Source organism: Streptopelia decaocto, assembly GCF_964273445.1.
Source record: "Streptopelia decaocto genome assembly, chromosome: 13".
Lineage (NCBI taxonomy): Eukaryota > Metazoa > Chordata > Aves > Columbiformes > Columbidae > Streptopelia > Streptopelia decaocto.
Genome location: NC_138668.1, coordinates 10652583 through 10670762, shown reverse-complemented (window position 1 = coordinate 10670762; position 18180 = coordinate 10652583). Strand labels below are relative to the sequence as shown.

Sequence of the window (18180 nt, the reverse complement as noted above, 5' to 3'; positions counted from 1 at the left end):
TCAAGTATTTAAAATGTTAGTGTTCACTTCGAATAGGTTGTATTATCAGTAAGCTCTCCTCTTCCCCCAATATTTTAAAAATGTTTTCCTTTATTTTTGTTAAATTCAACTCCTAGTAAGAGTCTGCATAAGGGAATAAAACAAGTCTTCAGAGCCTTTGACAATTAGCATACACTCATCATGCTCCAGTAATTATCTCCCCTGAGACTTCTCTTGGGATGCCACATGGCTCTCATCACGGCAGCGTTCCCGTGGGGCAAATTAAGAGGCAAAGCACCAAGATGACTCAGATGCCACACTCACCGTGTGCACACCATTGATCTCCCAGGCTTTTTGCATTTGACTCCAGCCAACAAATCGCTTGTCAGCCACCAAACCCAGCACAGCTGCGTTTGTTCCAGGCCACTGATGGCAGGTCAAAACGGATTAGTGTGAAACTTGTTCTTTATTTACAGGGAGCAAAAGTTCTTTAGCGAATCAGAACTGCTCAGAGGACACGGGCACTGAGCTTCCTAGGAGGCATCAGGGAGAAGAGCGTTTGGGTGTGTTAAGGGTTTTTTGCGCATGGTGCTTTTGTTCCTTTTTCTTCTCCCCTTTGCTGCCTCCGTCACAATTTACCCAAGGAAAGTCTTCATTCTCCATTTAATACTACTTTTCTACCAGCAGGACCCCTTTGCTGCATTACTCTTCCAGTGCCAGAAAACACTTGACTCCTTTCCCAGGTCCCCGACATCCTTTTTATCTTCAGGTGGCATAAAGACATCTGCAGGCCAAGCTGAAGTTCTTCAATCCATTCTATCAAAAAATGATGTAAGTTTTCTAAATTTAAAATTCAGTATCTCTGTCCTCAGCTATGCTAAGCCTCTCCACACTATTATCCAAGAAACTGCCAATAGCCACTTCAGAAAAACATAAAAACAATTGATACAGCAACTCCAACACTACCCACCCCACTTGGTGCGATGTTTGTAAAAAGGAAAACTGTCCTCTTAAAATCTCAGCATTTTCTATCAGCTGTAGATATTTCAGAGAACTGTGCGCAGCAGGGTTTCCCTAAATTAAACCAGGAAATGTGGGCGCTGCGCTTTTACCCAGGATTACCTAGTGATGCATTGCAACTCCCGGCTTGATTTATACTGAATGGGCATCAGTCATAGCCAAATTTCAGGACTGCATGCTTGATAAATCATGACTAACACTACATTGTATTGCAGTAACCAACTGCTCATTTCACAGTTGCCAACGTTATGCAACTCTTTAAATATTCAGATAAACAGATGTGTGGTGCACAAAACCTGGGATAGCCGTGTCCCCTCCTGCGTCAAGTTCCACATGGTAACTTCTGATCTCAGCTCTTACAGAGAGAATCTGCAAAGCCCACTGAAGTTGACGGGATCATTTCTGCTCACCTTTAGTTACAGGAGATGGATTTTAGTACCTTGTTTATGGGAGAAGTGCTTCAACACAATCCCATCATGCATTCCCATTTGATACCTTCCAATATTTAAACAATTTAGGAGTATAGGGAATGAACATTTCCAAGTTGTAGGTAGTTTATAAGAAACCCGATTCAACAGAGAAGATAGTTCCCTTTCCTGTTCTTTGTTTTCTTTGAAACTGTTGCACAGGAGAAAAATCTATGTTCCACCACAACATGTACTTACTGGCCTACTGATCAATATACGACTTACAAAACCTATTTTCATTGACCATCAACATATGATTTTTAAAAATGTATTCCATTAATTTCTTTTCTATGCTTTGTACATTCATAAAATCCCAATGGCTTATTTCTAGGACTTCTCCTAAACCTGCTGAAGTTCACAATCCTAAACAAAAGCTGGAGAGAGCTTTCCTCATAAAGGAACGGAATATCCATGCCTCTGTGTGTGAGCAGTAGTGTCACAAAGTACACGTTAAAAAGTCAATGCCACAACTTCAGTTTAAGCACATGTACCCAGAGGTGTGGACACTCATCTTTTCTACTCCCAGAGAGTACCGTAGCACAACCCACGAGCAGGATGTCCCTGGTAGTTAAGTGTCAGTGGTCTAGGAAACACAGTAGCCTGCAGCTCTAGTTTTCAGTTGTCCTTAGAGATAAAAAACCCCAACAGTTCTAATTATCTCCTCATACCATCTCTTTTCCCACTACATATGATACAGGCTTGAATTTATTTACATTTTGGGAAGGTGTGTGAAGATCCAAGTTCAAAATTGGAACAAGTATGGATACTTATGAATAAAATAGACTGCCAGAGGAGGAAACAGCCCATAAAGCTTGTGTTTCTCACATCCAGTGGGTCTGAGTGGGATGGGGACACCAGACTATCAGTTTATATGTAATACCAGTTTGATAATGTGAAAGAGCTGATCCGAAATCTAGCAGTGCCATGTAGCAGTGGCATCAGACTCGGGACAGCAGGCACAGAACCAGCTGCAGATGTTCCCAGCCTTTGCACCAGAGCAACGAACCACCAGAGATGAGCATTATTTACAAAGCACCGAGTAGGGAACACGAGGTGCGTGCCTGCTGATCCCTGTTTCTACACAGACTCGTGGCTTGGCGCATGAGCTGGCACAGGGGGACGTTTGCTTTGATTGAAAGTAGCACTGTGACGGGAGTAGTGAGGAAGATGTTTTCCACAGCAGCATTTTGAAGCGATTGTGAGGTACTGAGTTCTTAGAACACGCACAAATAAGCTGTGATTTCCATCTGTTGGAATTTTGCTTGGAACAGTGCAAACATTCCACAAGAAATGGTAAATAATAACAGTGTAAACATGGTAGAACAAGGATCGCAAGGGTTTGCCCGCTCCACGCAAGCCCCCGGTGACAGCTGGCCCCGAGCGCGGGAGCCGGGCCTGGCGGAGCCGCAGGGCCCAGCACCGGGACAGCCGCGTTCCCCCGGGCCTGGCGCCGGCCATGCCCACAGGCCGGCCGGAAGAAACAACCTCCCGGGCAAGGATCTCCCCTCAGGTGGGTAGGCGGCGGCCGGCTGCCACCTCACAGGCTTCGGCCCCGCCGGCAGCGGCCGGGGGTGAGCCCGCGGCGGGACAACGCCTCACCCCGCTCGGGGAAGGCCCCGGCGCCAAGATGGCAGAACCGCCCTGCCCGCGCAGCCCCGCTGCGGCCGTACCGGGGCGCCAGGCCCACGATCCGCCGCGCAGCCCAGCGCTGCCCGCTGCCCGCGACCCGCGCCCGGCAGGGGCGAGGGGCGCCGGCGGGCGGAGCCGCCTCGGGGCCCGGCGCATCACGCCAGGGGGAGGGCCCAGGCCACGGAGGGGGAAGCCACTGCGCCTGCGCGTCGCGGCCGACGCCATCTGCACACGGGTGTGTGACAGCGTAACCAATCTTGTGTCGGGGCCCGGCCCCCCGGTACGTCACACTTGATGGACGTGCAGGCGGTCCAGTGAGAGCCGGAGCTGCCGTTCAAACCGGCGGTGCCGGCGAGGTGACGGCCAGTCGGGCGGCGGGGGCGGGCACTGGGCAGCAGCAGTTCATAGGCGTCTCCGACGGGCTTTTACTGTGCTCGGGGCGGTGCCGGCGCTCAGTGTGTTTGGAGCCGGCGGACGGGCGGGCCGGGCCCGGGAGTATGGGGGTGAGGTAGGGCCGGCCCAGCTGCGGAGGGGGTCGAGCGCGGCTGCCCGGCGGGGCCGAGCCTGCGCGGCGGCGGGGAGAGACGCGGAGCCGGTCGGAGGATGGAGGACAAGAAGGAGGAAGGTGAGGCAGAGATCCAGGAACACGGGCCCGAGCACTGGTTCAGCAAGTGGGAGCGGCAGTGCCTGGCCGAGGCCGAGCAGGAGGAGGCCCTGGCCCCGGAGCTGCAGGACGAGGCGGCGGCGCAGCCCGAGCACAAGCAGCAGAAGCTCTGGCACCTCTTCCAGAACTCGGCCACCGCCGTGGCGCAGCTCTACAAGGGTGAGCGCTGCGGGGGGTCTGGGGCGGGGAGGGGGTCACTGCTGAGCCGGGCGGGACGGGGCTTGGCGGGCGGTGGAGCCCGAGCACGGCGGGCTCGGGGCCGGGCCCGGAGGTTTTGTCGGCGGGGTCGGGGGGCGCTGAGGCGCGGGGCGGCCGCGGAGCCGCCGGGGGTGGGGTGGGAACGGGACGGCGGCGTCACAAAGGGGATGTGGCGGCGAGAGCGGCCTGGGCAGGGGGAGGAGCGGCTTCCGGCCCGGGGGCTCCGCGCCCGTCCATAGAGGCAGACGGGAAAACAAAATGGCGTGACGGGAGCTGCTGCTCGGACATCGCCCTGCGCGGCCTGGGCCGCTGGGCTGGCTCTTGGGTCGGCCCGGCCCGGGTCCCGTGTCCCGGAGGGGTCGGCCCGGGCGATCGGTCGGTGGGGCCCTGCCGGCCCCGGGCGGGCACGGCGCTGCAGGGGAGAGCGGCCTCGGCGAGACCCCAGTCGGCCGGGACGAGGCCTGTGAATGGTCGGGGAGCGCCGGGGGCGGGGAGGGTGGGGGCAGACCGGGAAGCCCGGCCCTGCCGGCGGCTCCTGCCGCCCAGCCCGGGGAAGAGGCTCCAACAAAATGGCGAAGTGCGGGGCCGGCCCCATTGTGCGGCGGGGGCTGCGGGCGGGGGCCGCGCCGGGCGCTCCCCCGGCGGGCTGGGGGGGGCGCCGCCGCCGCCGCTCGGGCCCGGCCCGCTGCCGGCCCGCCCTTCTCGGCCCTGGTCCCGGGTTGCCTTCGGAAGGTGGAACAAAATGGCGAAACCTAACATGGCCGTTCGGAGTTGGTGACTCCAAAATAAACAGCGTGTGTCCTTCCCTCCCTGCAGACCGGGTGTGCCAGCAGCCGGGGCTCTCCCTCTGGGTTCCCTTCCAGAACGCGGCCACTGCGGTCACCAACCTCTACAAAGGTAAGGGGCTGCCCCCCCTAGCTGCCCCCAGCCCTCCCCGCCGAGCTGGGCTCCCCTCTGCCGCCTGCCTGGCTTACTCATGAGCAGGGCCTGTTAATGTCTCTTATTCACCCTGATAAAATCTAAGCCGAGACTGCTTCCTGAATCTTGTGAGTTTTCCCTGGGCCAATTTAGCTGACGGTAGCTGAATCTTTTCTGTTGCCTCATGTTGGTGACTAATAACTTAAAAGATGTTTTACTTCAAGACCATTGAAAAAGGATGTCTGTAGTGTGTGGTTTGATCTTGTGAATTCAAGGGAAGAGTGCAGTAGCCTGTTAAACAGTGCTTAAATTTCCTGCATTTTATGTATTTGATGAAGTATTAAATATTGGCATCTCAGTAAATACATGTACATTTGTGGTGAAGCATAATGTGCATTTAGTGTTTGTAAAACTCTGTGTAGATGTTATGTGACAGAAAGTTTTAGCATCTTGTGACAGCAAGGCTGCTTAAGTAAGCTTGCCAGTTTATTTTAAGCACTAGAATGCTATTATGACTGTGTCCGGGGGGGCTGAAAGAAAACAGTGTTAGGTGAAACTTTGATAAGAGTGCACTCTGCATGTGGCTGTGCTTTTGTGCTGTTTTATTGTGTGTCGGTCAGGATCTGTTTCTGAACTCCGCTGTTCTTTGGGTTATCACAAGAATTCTTGTCTGCAGAAGTTTGTTTAAAAGATTGGACAAAAATGATATCTAGATCAGTGTGGGCTTAAGTTGACACAGTGTGATTCCCATTGTTACTGTCTTACATTCCTAGGAAGGAAAAATGCTTGAAAGTTCCAAGTTGTTTTTCTGACTTGTAGTTTAATACTTTTTTTTTTTTTAGTTGTGAGGTGTGTTGTTTGTTGTTTGGGGTTTTTTTCCTTTGTCTGTGCAGCATTATCTATAGCTCTACCTGCACATTCTTTCATTTGTCTCCAGTTTTCCCATTTTGGATTAATTTTAAGCAATTGAACTTAGTATGTTTGTGATGGCTGATTTGGTTTCTGACAGATGAGGACAGAGCAAGGAGGAAATGTAGGTGCAGAACGCTCCCTGACAGAGACTTCACTCTTGTGGAAAGTGCATTTGGATGTTGTGTATGTGTCACAGGTCATACAAAGGGGCAGCATGTCACATAACAGGGTAGGTGCTGGCCCGAGGGAGTGGGTCACCAGACCTTGGTCTGGGACATTGGTCACTTGAGCATGGTGCTAGAGTAGAAACATGTAGTGTTAATAAACTGTTTGGAATAATTATAGTCTATTGTTACAAATGGCATTGCTCTCACTTATAACATCTTTACTAGTGACTTAAGCTGTTTATTTTTGGTGGAATCGTTTGGTTACTTGTGCTATAGACAAAATAAACCATATTTTCATGCAACAATTTTATTAATAAAAGAGCATATGTGTGAAGGTCAGGGAAACTAGAATTCAGGAAGCTGTCTTTAGTCAGGTGTGATGTAATACTTTGCTGAAACAAATCCTTCCTTCAAATGGATCTTTAGCTGCTGAAGTACCTCAGTTACTCAAAACTGCCATCTGTCTATTTTAAATTAACTTCCAAGTGGGTCGAAGTTTGAGAACACAGGTAGAACCAGCTAGACACTGGCATACCAGGCAGGTTGGAGGCTCTTAATGTGAATTTCCCCTTGTCAGTGATGAACATGGCTCTTTAAAAATCTCCTGTTGTCACATACTCAGTAATGTTTGTGCTTTGGGGGACTCTGTCAAAACACTGGAGAAGTATTTGGTGTGGTAAACTGAACACCACAAACTGCATCTTGCCTTGTCAGCTGGTTTCTGATGTCATACATATTTGGATTTTTGAGGCATCATAATTCTTTTCAATGAACTATATGAGGAATAGTGCATACAGAGAATGCCATGTCTTGAATGTCAGCATTTTTCTTCACACCAACTGTGAAGGTCTTAAATTGTGTATTTCTGATTGGTGTTGCTGATAGAGACAATACTGAAAAGACATGTGAGTATTGTCCAGATGGCACTAAGGAAGTGAAGGCATAGCTTGTAATGTAGGATTTAGAACTCAAGGCTGCTGTAGCAAGTCTTAGGCAATATTAGAATAAGGCTTCTGAGCCTATAGTTTACTTTATTTTTATTTTTTTAAAAAGTGGAATGTTTGCTAATGCTAGTTCTTACTTGGTAATTTCAGAATGTATGTGATTTGAGCACTTATATTTTGCCAGCTTAGCTTTGTAAACAAAGTACTTGTAGCTTTTACTATAAAAATCTAAACTGTCCTGGAGTAATGATTCTTGCAATTTGTCCATGCTGCCTCAGCAGTCAGTGTGTTTGACCTCATAACTAGTTCCTGGTTAGTCCTCTGAAAAGCATTCTTGTGTTACAAGGAAAGCAGGTTATTGCCATCAAGCTGGGCTCCTCATGTCTGGGAAGGACTTAAGGTATTTCAGAAAGTGATTAAAGCAATACTGTCCATTTCCAGGTTGGCTCTGAAGTGTTTGGGCAGCTTTTACTGTGAGCTGCTTTGGAGGATAAAATGGCTGGAGGAATAGTCTGTGTTGCCATTGCTTTTGCAGAAATTAGCATTTTAAGTCTTCCAGCCTTTTAATTATAAAGCAGCATAGGCAAAATACTCCTAGAGTGCATAAGAGTAACTAACATGTTAAGTATGCTCTGTGTATACCTGTATAGCTTATATACTAAAAGCTCCAAGATTTAATAACTATGATCAGTTGGAGATGTTTTTCTTTTTTTGGCAGGTTGTGTTGTGTTTGAAGTGCTGCTCTCTGATAGCATAGATTTTAATGCTGTCTTGTGGACCATGCAGTGGTGCCTTAGAATGTGTCTTAATAGTGATTTTATTTTTAATTTTTGAGTGTGAGCAAACTAATGTGTATGTCACAGTTTACCTGTAAACTGGTATCTTGGAGAGCTGTTCTTAAACAAATCACTTAAGAGCCATTTGCCAAAAACAGTGTTACATTGGACTTCATTAGTAAAGCAAGAATACAAAAAGCTGTTACCAGCTTTGCTAGATTAAAAAATAAAAAGAACAAAAGCCCAACACCACTATGGAAATTGAGTAAATGAAATTGGAGTGGATACATTGATATCTGTTAATGGAACAAGAGCAACATAGTAGTAATTGTAATAACTGAAATACCTGTTGGCAAAGCTCTGATAACAAATGTATGACAAACAAGATGAGGCTAATTGTGTAGAGAAGAGGGTTTGTCCCACCTGTTGTCAGAAACTTCCTCATACTTAAGCTAGTAGCCAGAAATGTACTTACTGAAGTTGGAAAGCAATGCAATACAAGGCATTTGTGTGGTTCTTAGAGGCAAAGTTATAACTGATGTGCACAGGTGACCAGTTACATCAATGGAGAATGAAATTGCATTTAGTAGTGGGATTAATTGCAAATAATGTGTTTAAAGCCTTTGTATATCAAATTCGCAATGGGATTTTACACGGGGAATGAAATTCTCTTAGACTTCCTTTGTAAATGGTGTGTTGCCTCATTAAAAGGCATTGAGAACACTTGTGTTCTAACTAGTTTTGAAACTATGGTCTCCTATGAATTGCCTCTGCAAATGAAGTTGAGATGAAGTTTGAAGGACTCAAAAGAAATCTAAGTGTTCTGAAAATTCCTTACCTATCAGAAGTAAAAAAGCAGTTATTCCTTGTTTTATGTGGGGTTTCCTGGCTGTACTGATGCACTTTAAGAGTGTGTCTCTTAAACAGCATTGTCTGTTGATTTTTAAGTACCTTCCTCAGACTGACAAGCTCAAAGTATTTTTAATGTTAGTCCAGTATGATTTCATGAACAGTGCTGTAATGTTGACTTGAAGTATAGCAAATGCTATTTAGGTGGTGGTTGAGTTGCTTTTGACTTGTAAAGGGGGAGGAATACTTTGATACTTTCTTTAGGTTTACTAGGACTTAATTCCAGTGCTGTTTAATTTGTTAGATCTAACTTGGTATGGTGTCACAGTAACCTGTAGAAAATCGCCTTCTTTCCCATGGTTGACAGACAGCTGTATCAGTGATGTGCCATACTCTGCATTGCTCTGTCATACTAAGAACTTTTTTCTGTCTTCTTGCAGAAAGTGTGGATGTCCATCAGCGAAGCTTTGATGTAGGAATTCAAATTGGCTATCAGCGGCGGAATAAGGATGTGTTAGCTTGGGTTAAAAAACGCAGAAGAACTATTCGTAGAGAAGACTTGATCAGCTTCCTATGTGGAAAAGTTCCTCCTCCAAGAAATTCTAGAGCTCCCCCAAGACTGACTGTAGTATCCCCTAACCGAGCTACTTCAACAGAAACTAGCTCATCTGTAGAGACTGATTTGCAACCCTTCCGTGAAGCCATAGCTCTGCATGGTAACAGTAATTTTTTCAATACTACTTGGTTGTAATTGGGTGGGGGTTCTTAAAGCATGTCTGGCTCTTGGCTGTTGTTGGTGTCCTAATATGTTATGTACCTGGTGTTCCAGCTGATGGTATCTTTCATTCTCTAAGGGGATTTTTGCATGCATAAAGCATGTTAGCTACTAAAAAGTTGCATAGCCAAAATATTTTAAATGAGGAAGAGGTATTGTATAAAAAATGAGGCTTGGATTTGTAATATTCTACAGCTGTGAACTTAACAGTTAAATGTCAACTCTTGGTGGTGGTGTTGAAGTATGAAGAGACTTGGCATTCATATCAATGCTAAAGTAAACAGAATTCTTGGAAAATGATAATACTATGCTAGCAACTAGTTAAATATTAAGATTTGCCTAGTAGCAAATAACTAGCAAATTTTTGCAGGGTTGGGGAGAGAATATTATGTCTGACTACTACTCTCTGGGTATGACCATCCAACCAGTTCCTCATCCACCCACTAAATCCATACCTCTCCAATTTAGGGAGAAGGCTGTTGTGGGGGACAGTGTCAAAGGCTTTACTGAAGTCCACACAGGCAACATCTGTAGCCCTTTGTCCATTGATGTAGCTACTCCCTTGCAGAAGGCCACTAGATTGGTCAGGCAGGACTTGCCCTTGGTGAAGCTGTGCTGGCTGTCTCGAATCACTTCCCTGTTGTCCATATGTCTTAGCAGAGCTTCTAGGAGCATCTGTTCCATTGTCTTCCCAGGCTGACAGGTCAGTAGTTCCCAGGGTCCTCCTTTCTACCCTTTTTAAAAATGAGTGTGGTGTTCCCTTTTTTCCAGTCACCAGGGACTTCACTTGACTGCCATGACTTCTCAAATATCACGGAGAGTGGCTTGGCAACTACAGCAGCCAGTTCCGTCAGGGCTCTGGGATGCATCTCATCAGGTCTTATAGACTTCAGGTTCCTCAAGTGATCATAAGGAGAACAAGTGCAGAAGCTGGCTATCACCTGATACAATGTGATAAACACCTTCTTAAACAATCTTTTCTGAAACTGTAGTTGAATCTGGTGTGCAGTTGGTTTACTCTCGGGTGAGAGTGAGCTAGCTAGACTCACTTCTGCAGAGTGAGCTCTCAAGGAGAGTAAACTCAGGCATTTTTATTGGTAATATGACTCTTTTCATGTCCTTGTATTGTTCCTCAGCATCTGTTTTGTACAGAGGTGGTTTATGGAAGTCACTTCTCTATAGCATGGGAATCTGAACCATGAGATATAAGGTTTTCTTTCACAGTTCATAACCTAGTATAGGGTCATGTGGACTGTAGGAAATTCTCTGCTCTGTGCTGGCACTGCAGGGGCTAGAAATGTGTTCTTCATCAGCTGGCTGACAGGATTACATGTCAGTCACCTTCTGGATTAGGTTCTCCTGATATCAGTTTCAATCTGGTCTTTGACACAAATGCTTTTGTGCTAATCCTTTAGTGACTAGGCTTATATTTGGCCTCAACTGTTCTTAGGTTATTGCCTACAACGTCTGCATTCCTCCAGCTTCTCTCCCTGTTTCTTAAGAGAAGTTGTGATTAAACCACCTTCCAAACTATTTTTGTATTTATTGTAGGGCTTCTCAGAACTGAGTTTTGATGTTTGGAAGCTGTGTAGGATCTTCAGGTGTGTGTAAATTGTCCTCTGTACAGATAAACATATCATTTTTGGCAGACTGTTTAAATGTGGTTTGCTACTTCTAGGTATTGTGAGGAAATGTGAGAAAACCTGATTGTTAAGTGTCAGTAAGTGTTCAGGGCTAAGGCTTTAAGGGGAATTTTTGATTGGTGTGTCAAAGAGTGGTGCTATGGAAATGGAGTATTCATTGGTGATGTGAATGGGCTGAATTACATTTGAGGTGTAATGCCAAAACTCTGCTGCTCTAAGCAAGAACTCTTTTAGTGAAGCAGGGATAGGCATGAATCTATGGCACCAAATAAAGCTCTGTGGAAGCAGAGTTGGTTTGACTTCTCAGAAATAGGTACTAATAGTTTTAAAGACCATGATGCCATAACTTGCTGATCCTGCTCTTTGATGGGGGCAGTACCTCTGTTTAGATCATGTAACCTCTGAATGCTTCATAATCACACAGAAGTGGTGGTAACAAAGTAGCCAATAATGAAATATTTTCTGGAATATCAAACACAATTCTAGGTGTATGCCCTGGGGTAAAACGTTAGAAGTATCTTTGGGTGTCAATTCAATCTTAAAACTGTATACTGCATCTGAAAAGAGATCTGTTAAAGTTGGATTTTTCAGCCTTACCTCTGTCACAGATTTTTTTACATTGGACCCATATTATAGATCCACAAGGTAATTGACTGCTTTCTTGGCAAAAGCTAGGGATTTTGAACTTCAAAATTAATCTTGTGATATTATCAATAGTTTTTGTGCTATTAGGACACTTTTTTTTTCCCTTCTGTTCTGCTTTCAAGACTTGTTACAGTAGCTAAAAGCAAAGTCATCATGATGAAAGTGTACTGACACAAGAATGTTTAAGGTGTATGTGATGTACCTTTTTACTATGGCATCAATGCTGTACAGCTGTTACTGAAATCTGTAGTGTAACTTCAGGGTACTTGTGAACAAGTTTTTGGAAACAAGTAACCTGTTGAGAGAGTAAAACTCTGCTAAATAAAAAATCTTTGCCCATAATATCAGTTTTCCATTATTGGTATGCTGATGGGTAACCTTTGAAATTAAACATGGCTGGAAACTTAGGCTGTGAATACTTAGAAAGAAATTAAAGCCTTCAAGAAAAGCAAGAGTGTGTAGCTCAAGGTAATACATGCTATTTTTATTCTGAAGTTTGAGTGGATTTTTTCTGAAACTTCAAGAAATGTGTATCTGATGCTTAGATTTTTAGATGCAATCATAGAAGAAATACCTTTATTGTTTACCATTTCAAATATAAATTTGGGTCTTTAAAGTCCAGCAGTCCCTAAAATGTTGCTGTAGTTAGCATAGGTATGGATGTATCTTCACCCACTTTCTGGGTGCATCCTGCCATAGCCAGTTCTGTGAGAGAAGAGTTTCAAATGACAGAATTGCATCAAACTGAGCTAATAGTCATAAGATTCCTAAAAGCTGACATGTGCCAGCTCACTGTCTGCCTGGCTGTAGCCAGCATCGTGAGGCTTGCAGCTGGTGACTGTGCACAGCCCATGTTTGAAATAATGCTTTGGGTTTTTAATGCAGGATGTGCTCTGTGCTTTACATACCATGCTCTCAGTATAAAGACAGAAAATGCTGTGATTTGAGGAAGTAGCAGCTTAGGAGGACAGTGCTGAAATGTGTTAGATTTGAGTGTTCTTAACTGAAAATGCTGTGAGAGGGTGACAGCACAGTGAGGGAGGGTTAGTTGTTTTGCTCCTTAGCTTTATTGTCAATGTATATCATTAATGTGATTAATTCAGTCCCTGTGGAGGGGGAACCCTTGCTCTAGCATTTTGAAGTGTGTGGCTTGGACTCTTTGAAGAGCCTGAATTTCCGTTAGGCCTCTCTATTCTCATCTCAGATGTTAAACTGCAGTATAAAACAACAGTGGTTGTTAGCAGAATGAAGAAGAAGCAGTTGGTAGAAGAGGGGATTGGAGGGCTGAGTTGAGATTAGTTTGAAAGAGTTAAATCTAAAGGTTGTGTGTATATATAGCTATCACAGAGCTGTGCATTGGTATGTGCTGCTGAAACTTGCTCTTTAGGCAGTACTGTGGAAGGGTGAGTATGGCACAGAGGAATTACAAGGATCTATCTGCATGCCATTTTATTTATTTGGGGTTATTAACTAATTCCTGCTTTAGTCATGCTTATCGAAGCATGAATGTTCTTTTTGATACTTCCTGATTAAAACTTCCAGAAAACAATAGTTAATACTACTACTATACTGGACAGCAGTTTATCCAGTATATTCTGTGGTAGAGGCATGAGTAACTCATTATGGACTCATAGTGCAGATAAAATGGCATTTACAGTTTGTTAGGCCAGTGTTGATAACTTGCTACTTTTGAGTTGACAGTTTTATTTACCTTAAGTAATTCATACTCTGTAACATACTTTTAGCCAAGTATTCTAATCCTTGATAGTTTTGTAGAGTACTCAGTTACAAACTAGAAAAAACTGTGACCAATACTAGTTACACTGCAACTTTTTCTGACAGTACTATAATAAGTGCTTGAGAATATACTTTCAGATAAAAGCAGAGTTCTTTGTGAAATTACTGGCTATGAAATGCCAGATGACTAGAAAGATATGGCAGGAATGAGAATGTAGTAAGTACTGCAAAATATTTGAGACCTCTTCTTCAATCCTTTCAAGTTTAAAAAGGGAGAAAGCCACGTGTCCTTTTGTAAAAGCCTTAGTAGAAAGGGAAATCGCTCCTGTAGAAAGCACTGGGAGACTTCAGAGATACTAATGAGATTGTGAAAGAAGTAAAGACACCTTAGTTGTATGGACAAACTGATGTACCTGTGATCAGGTCGTGTTAATTACAATATAGAAATTTGAGGTTGTGGTGTTGCTACAGTCATGTCACTACTTCTGGTACCTGTTACTGCTTGCATTACTGCTTTAAATGGTTAAATGCTTTGGGAAGAGGTCTCAGAGTCCACTGAAAACTTCAGCTTGGAATAATTCACAATAAATGGGTTTTCTGAGATTTCTTCTTCGCATTACAAGAACTTTCCAAGAAGAAATGGACTGTGGATCACAACTCCTGAAGGATTCTTTCTTGGTCAAAGAACAGACCTTTTCAATTGCATTGCTGATTGTGTTCAAAGATGTTGCTTCCATGAAATGGCAACTTGATGTTTCAATGCACTCCTTGAATTTTCTTTCTGGAATTCTCTTCCATATTAGTTTGATTACTCAATCCTAAACTGTGATCCAAATGTTTGTCAGTTCTGCTTTCTTGGATTGGAGTGCTATGGAATATGCTTAGCTGCCAGTAACTGATACCAAATTGTCACTCGGTCTGGCATACTCAGTAATGACTGTTACTCACTAGTTCAGTATTAAATACCTCTGAGATGCAAGATTAAACTGCAACTAGAAGGTAATGTTGTGATGCAATATTGTTGTATTGCCATCTTTGTAGAAAATAATTCAAACTGCTCTCCTGCCTTGACATTAGGTTATGTTGAAGATATTAACTTCTTAATTATATCCTGAAGGTTGTTTCTGTATTTAAATATACAATGATTCAGTATTAACTAAATACTGGGAAGTCAATGCCTGCTTGAGGCATTGCTTGCAAACCTTGGCAGTCTGTTTTAGAATATGCTGCAGCATATTACAGATGCATCTTTCAATTCTGACTTTTGTATATAACACTTTCAAAAATGCGTATTGCTTGAAAAGGCTATATTTAAAAACACAGTTCTTGAGTGATGCCAAAAAATGTGTTTTCACATCACAGGTTGGTTTTGGGGTTTATTTAGAATAACTCTTCATACTTGGGCACTAAACAGAGATGTAATGATAAAACAGAATTAGTATGTTGGCCATTTGGTTATGGGTTGTATAATATAAAAGTAAATGACTGATAAGTGGTGTAAATTGTTGACTCTTAGTGGAAGTAACAACACTGAACTTGTGTGTTCAGAGCAATTTTGCTTGGAGTAGTGATGTGGGAGAATCTCTGCAATCAATGTGGATTTGAAACAATGTCACCTGTGCACTGTCACATCTTTTCCAGTTTAAATGTACAGGATGAATTAATGTTTTTTCTACTGTATGTCATGCCAGTTGAAATTAAACTTATGTTGTCTTTGAATTGTGAAGTGATTTGTTACCTGCCCAAATTTTGCATGTTGGTGGTTTATCCAAGCTATGGTATATGAACTGGCTTTTTCCTTGTACATCTATGTTACCAATTAGCTGCTTTACTTTCTTTGGTAGATGTATAGGAACCTCTTTCATAATGGTTTTGAATTTCAGCTTGACCTTAATCCTGGGAGTACTGGAACAACCCTTGTTTCTGAATTACCCTTTCACTAAAACAGCTTCTGCTGTTTAAATACTGTTATTGTGAAAGAATGATGACTTAAATATTAATAAAACCTGCAGGGTCCCTATCAAGACTTCAGACCCTCTTTCTGGGTTGTGTTGAAACACTACTCAGAGCTGTAAGTAAAAGCTCTAAGAAGTGTCAGTGATTAGTGGCTGCTTCTACTTGTTGCATAGTGCCCACTCTGTATAAAAGCAAATCCCATGCTGTTACAAGATGGAAGCTTTGTGTGTTTGTTCCACAGTAACATACAACAGAGTGAAATTGGTTGGCCTGTTCTGTCCTGACTTTTATATCAACCTGCCATGGCTGCAGATGGTTTTAGAACTTGCCTTCTAGTTGAGGTTTCTGCCAACAGCTCTAGTGGCTCTTGCAGTCTCCTCTTCACAGAGCCTGTGAAGCTGCCTATTTGGCCCACCAGCAGCTAATAGACAGGGTTTTGGTAGGCTTGACCTGTCAGCATGTGACTTCTGGCTGCCTACTTGACCATATATGACGATACATATTAAATGGCATTGCACACACACAAGATATATGATGTATAGACAAAGATGTAGTATATTTGAAACTGGAGAAGACCTCTGAGAGAGCTCATGATTTTGAAGGTTACAGAGACAGAAGTCTTCCTGGAGAGCACCACATTTGTGTGTTCTTATTACTAGAGAAACATACAGATCTGGCTCTTATTCTGCTGTTCTTCCTCTTCCTGCATGATCTTGCTTTGGTAGTTTATTTCTAGGGCCAACAGATGTTTTTGAAATTTCTCTCATAATACTTAGATTTGAAGCAGTCATGATAGCAAAGATATTTCTTATCTCTGAGCTCCTTTTTATCTACAAACATAGCTGGAATTCCAAATTGAGAAGAATTGTTATGCTTTCATGTACTAGCCCTTACTAAACTTGTTTTGGATTTTGATTGTGCTTTTGCAAAGTTGTGGTAGTAACATTACTGAAGACAAAGTTTAAATTAGTATGAAGCTCATGGTTTTCTTGTTTGTGGCCTTTTTCTACAATAAATAATCTTCTGTTTTAAAGATTTTATTAATAACCTGAACACAAACCGAAGTAATTGCATGGTACTTGTTGACAGATCTGATCCAGAACAGTCACAGCAAATTCTGGGGGATTGTCATGTGGTCTGTTTTGGCTTGCTTTTTTTTTTTTTTTTGCCTGCTCTTTTGGATTTTGATAGTTCCAATGCGTTGGCTAATAGTGGCAGCCCTTAAATAAAGCTTTATTTAAAAACTAGTGGTGGTATACACCTGAGACCTGCTGTCATACTGCAGTTTTCTTTAGAACTACAGTGACAAGGGAGTGAAGGGGACTGGGGCGATGGCATCTGAAAAAGGACCAAATCAGGTCAGCCTGGAAAGTCCTTGGTAGGGGGTTTTTTCTTCAGAGTAATTGTTGCTCTAGTGTGAAGCCTCTGTATTGGAATAGTCTATTCCTGAGTATGTCCATGTATTTTTGAATAGCATGTCATGCTTATGGAGCTAGCATTTGCCATAGAGTGCTGTTACAACCTGGTGTATAAGCTCAGTTTTAATGTCATAAAAAGCAGTTTGAGTCATTGCCAGATTCTTATGGTCTAAAAGCTGGGAACATGTGATCTGGACTTGTGGTAAAAGTAACAGGACAAAGTGCCTATAACATGTCACTAGGAGTCAGATAAGCTTTATCCCTTCTGCCACACATGGAAAATTAACTTTCTTTACTGTTTGACCTAAATACTTTTTCTTTTTTTCCCCCCAGGTCTTAGTGGTGCAATGGCTAGTATAAGTGTTCGCTCAAGTACCCCGGGCTCGCCCACTCACGTGAGCAGTGGCTCCAATGCTAGTCGAAGGAGAAATGGACTCCATGATGTTGATTTGAACACTTTCATATCAGAAGAAATGGCACTCCACTTGGACAATGGTGGAACTAGAAAGCGTACCTCAGCCCAGTGTGGCGATGTCATTACAGACTCACCAACTCATAAACGCAACAGAATGATCTAAACTGCAAAAATTTCAAACCCACCATGCTGCTTGAAAGCCACTTGATCCTCAGAGTACTATTGAAAAGGAAACATGAGGCCATCTTTCCATATTCACTGTTTAAAACAAATGAATTCAATAATTGCCATAAAGGAAATTTTAGATATTACATTAGATGCCTCTTGTAACTGCGGCTTTCTTAAACTATATTCTTAGCAGAGGACATCAGATATTGTGTAGTAGTTAGCAAGATCATCATAGGCGAACATGTATCCGTTCCAAGGCTAAAAGTGACCTTACTTGTATTCTTAAAGGGAAAGGAAATTTCAGATGTTTATTTGGTTATAGAATGCTTTTTTTTTTTTTGTCCTTTATTTCCTGCTGTGTTGAGTATTTGCTTAAACAGTATTGCCAGTTTGACAGAAATTGTCTACAACATGACTTGGCATCTTTGTCAAAACTGCAGGCTTCCATTTTTGCAGCACTGTACCACGCACCTAGTTTCTATATAGTAACAGTGTGCAAGTTATAAATATCGGACTGTACCCTTTTTAGTTTTAAAAGCAGTTGACAATTCTGGTGATTGTGTGATAATGTAAAGAGGTGCTATGATGGTCATGCAATTAATATTTAATATTGAATCAATACAAGGATCTTTATTGGATTCACTTTGTGTGTTCTAGTGCTCTGAAGTTAGCAATATTAAACTTTTCCCCGATTAACTTCATAGGCTTTTAAATCAGTTTGAGAAAATATATGTACTTATTGGTATTATCCTTGTGGTAATCATACACAGTGCAGACTGCACCAGTGCTGACCTAAATTTAGAGAAAGATGTCCTGTAATTGGAAAATAGGCTTTTCTGTTCAGTATTAGTGAAGGGTAGGTTTGTGTACACCCATATCCCATTTTGCATTTCTTGTGAA

General features: G+C 43.2%; 1 protein-coding gene across 1 annotated transcript; it reads left to right on the top strand.

The window, feature by feature from the left end:
* Positions 1-3526: 3526 nt before the first annotated feature.
* On the top strand, positions 3527-17918 carry HAPSTR1 (HUWE1 associated protein modifying stress responses). The gene is made up of 4 exons (XM_082064893.1): positions 3527-3918; positions 4774-4854; positions 8964-9239; positions 17031-17918. The coding sequence occupies exons 1-4, from the start codon at positions 3699-3701 to the stop codon at positions 17273-17275; spliced, it is 822 nt and encodes a 273-aa protein (XP_081921019.1). The 5' UTR covers positions 3527-3698; the 3' UTR covers positions 17276-17918.
* Positions 17919-18180: the final 262 nt, after the last annotated feature.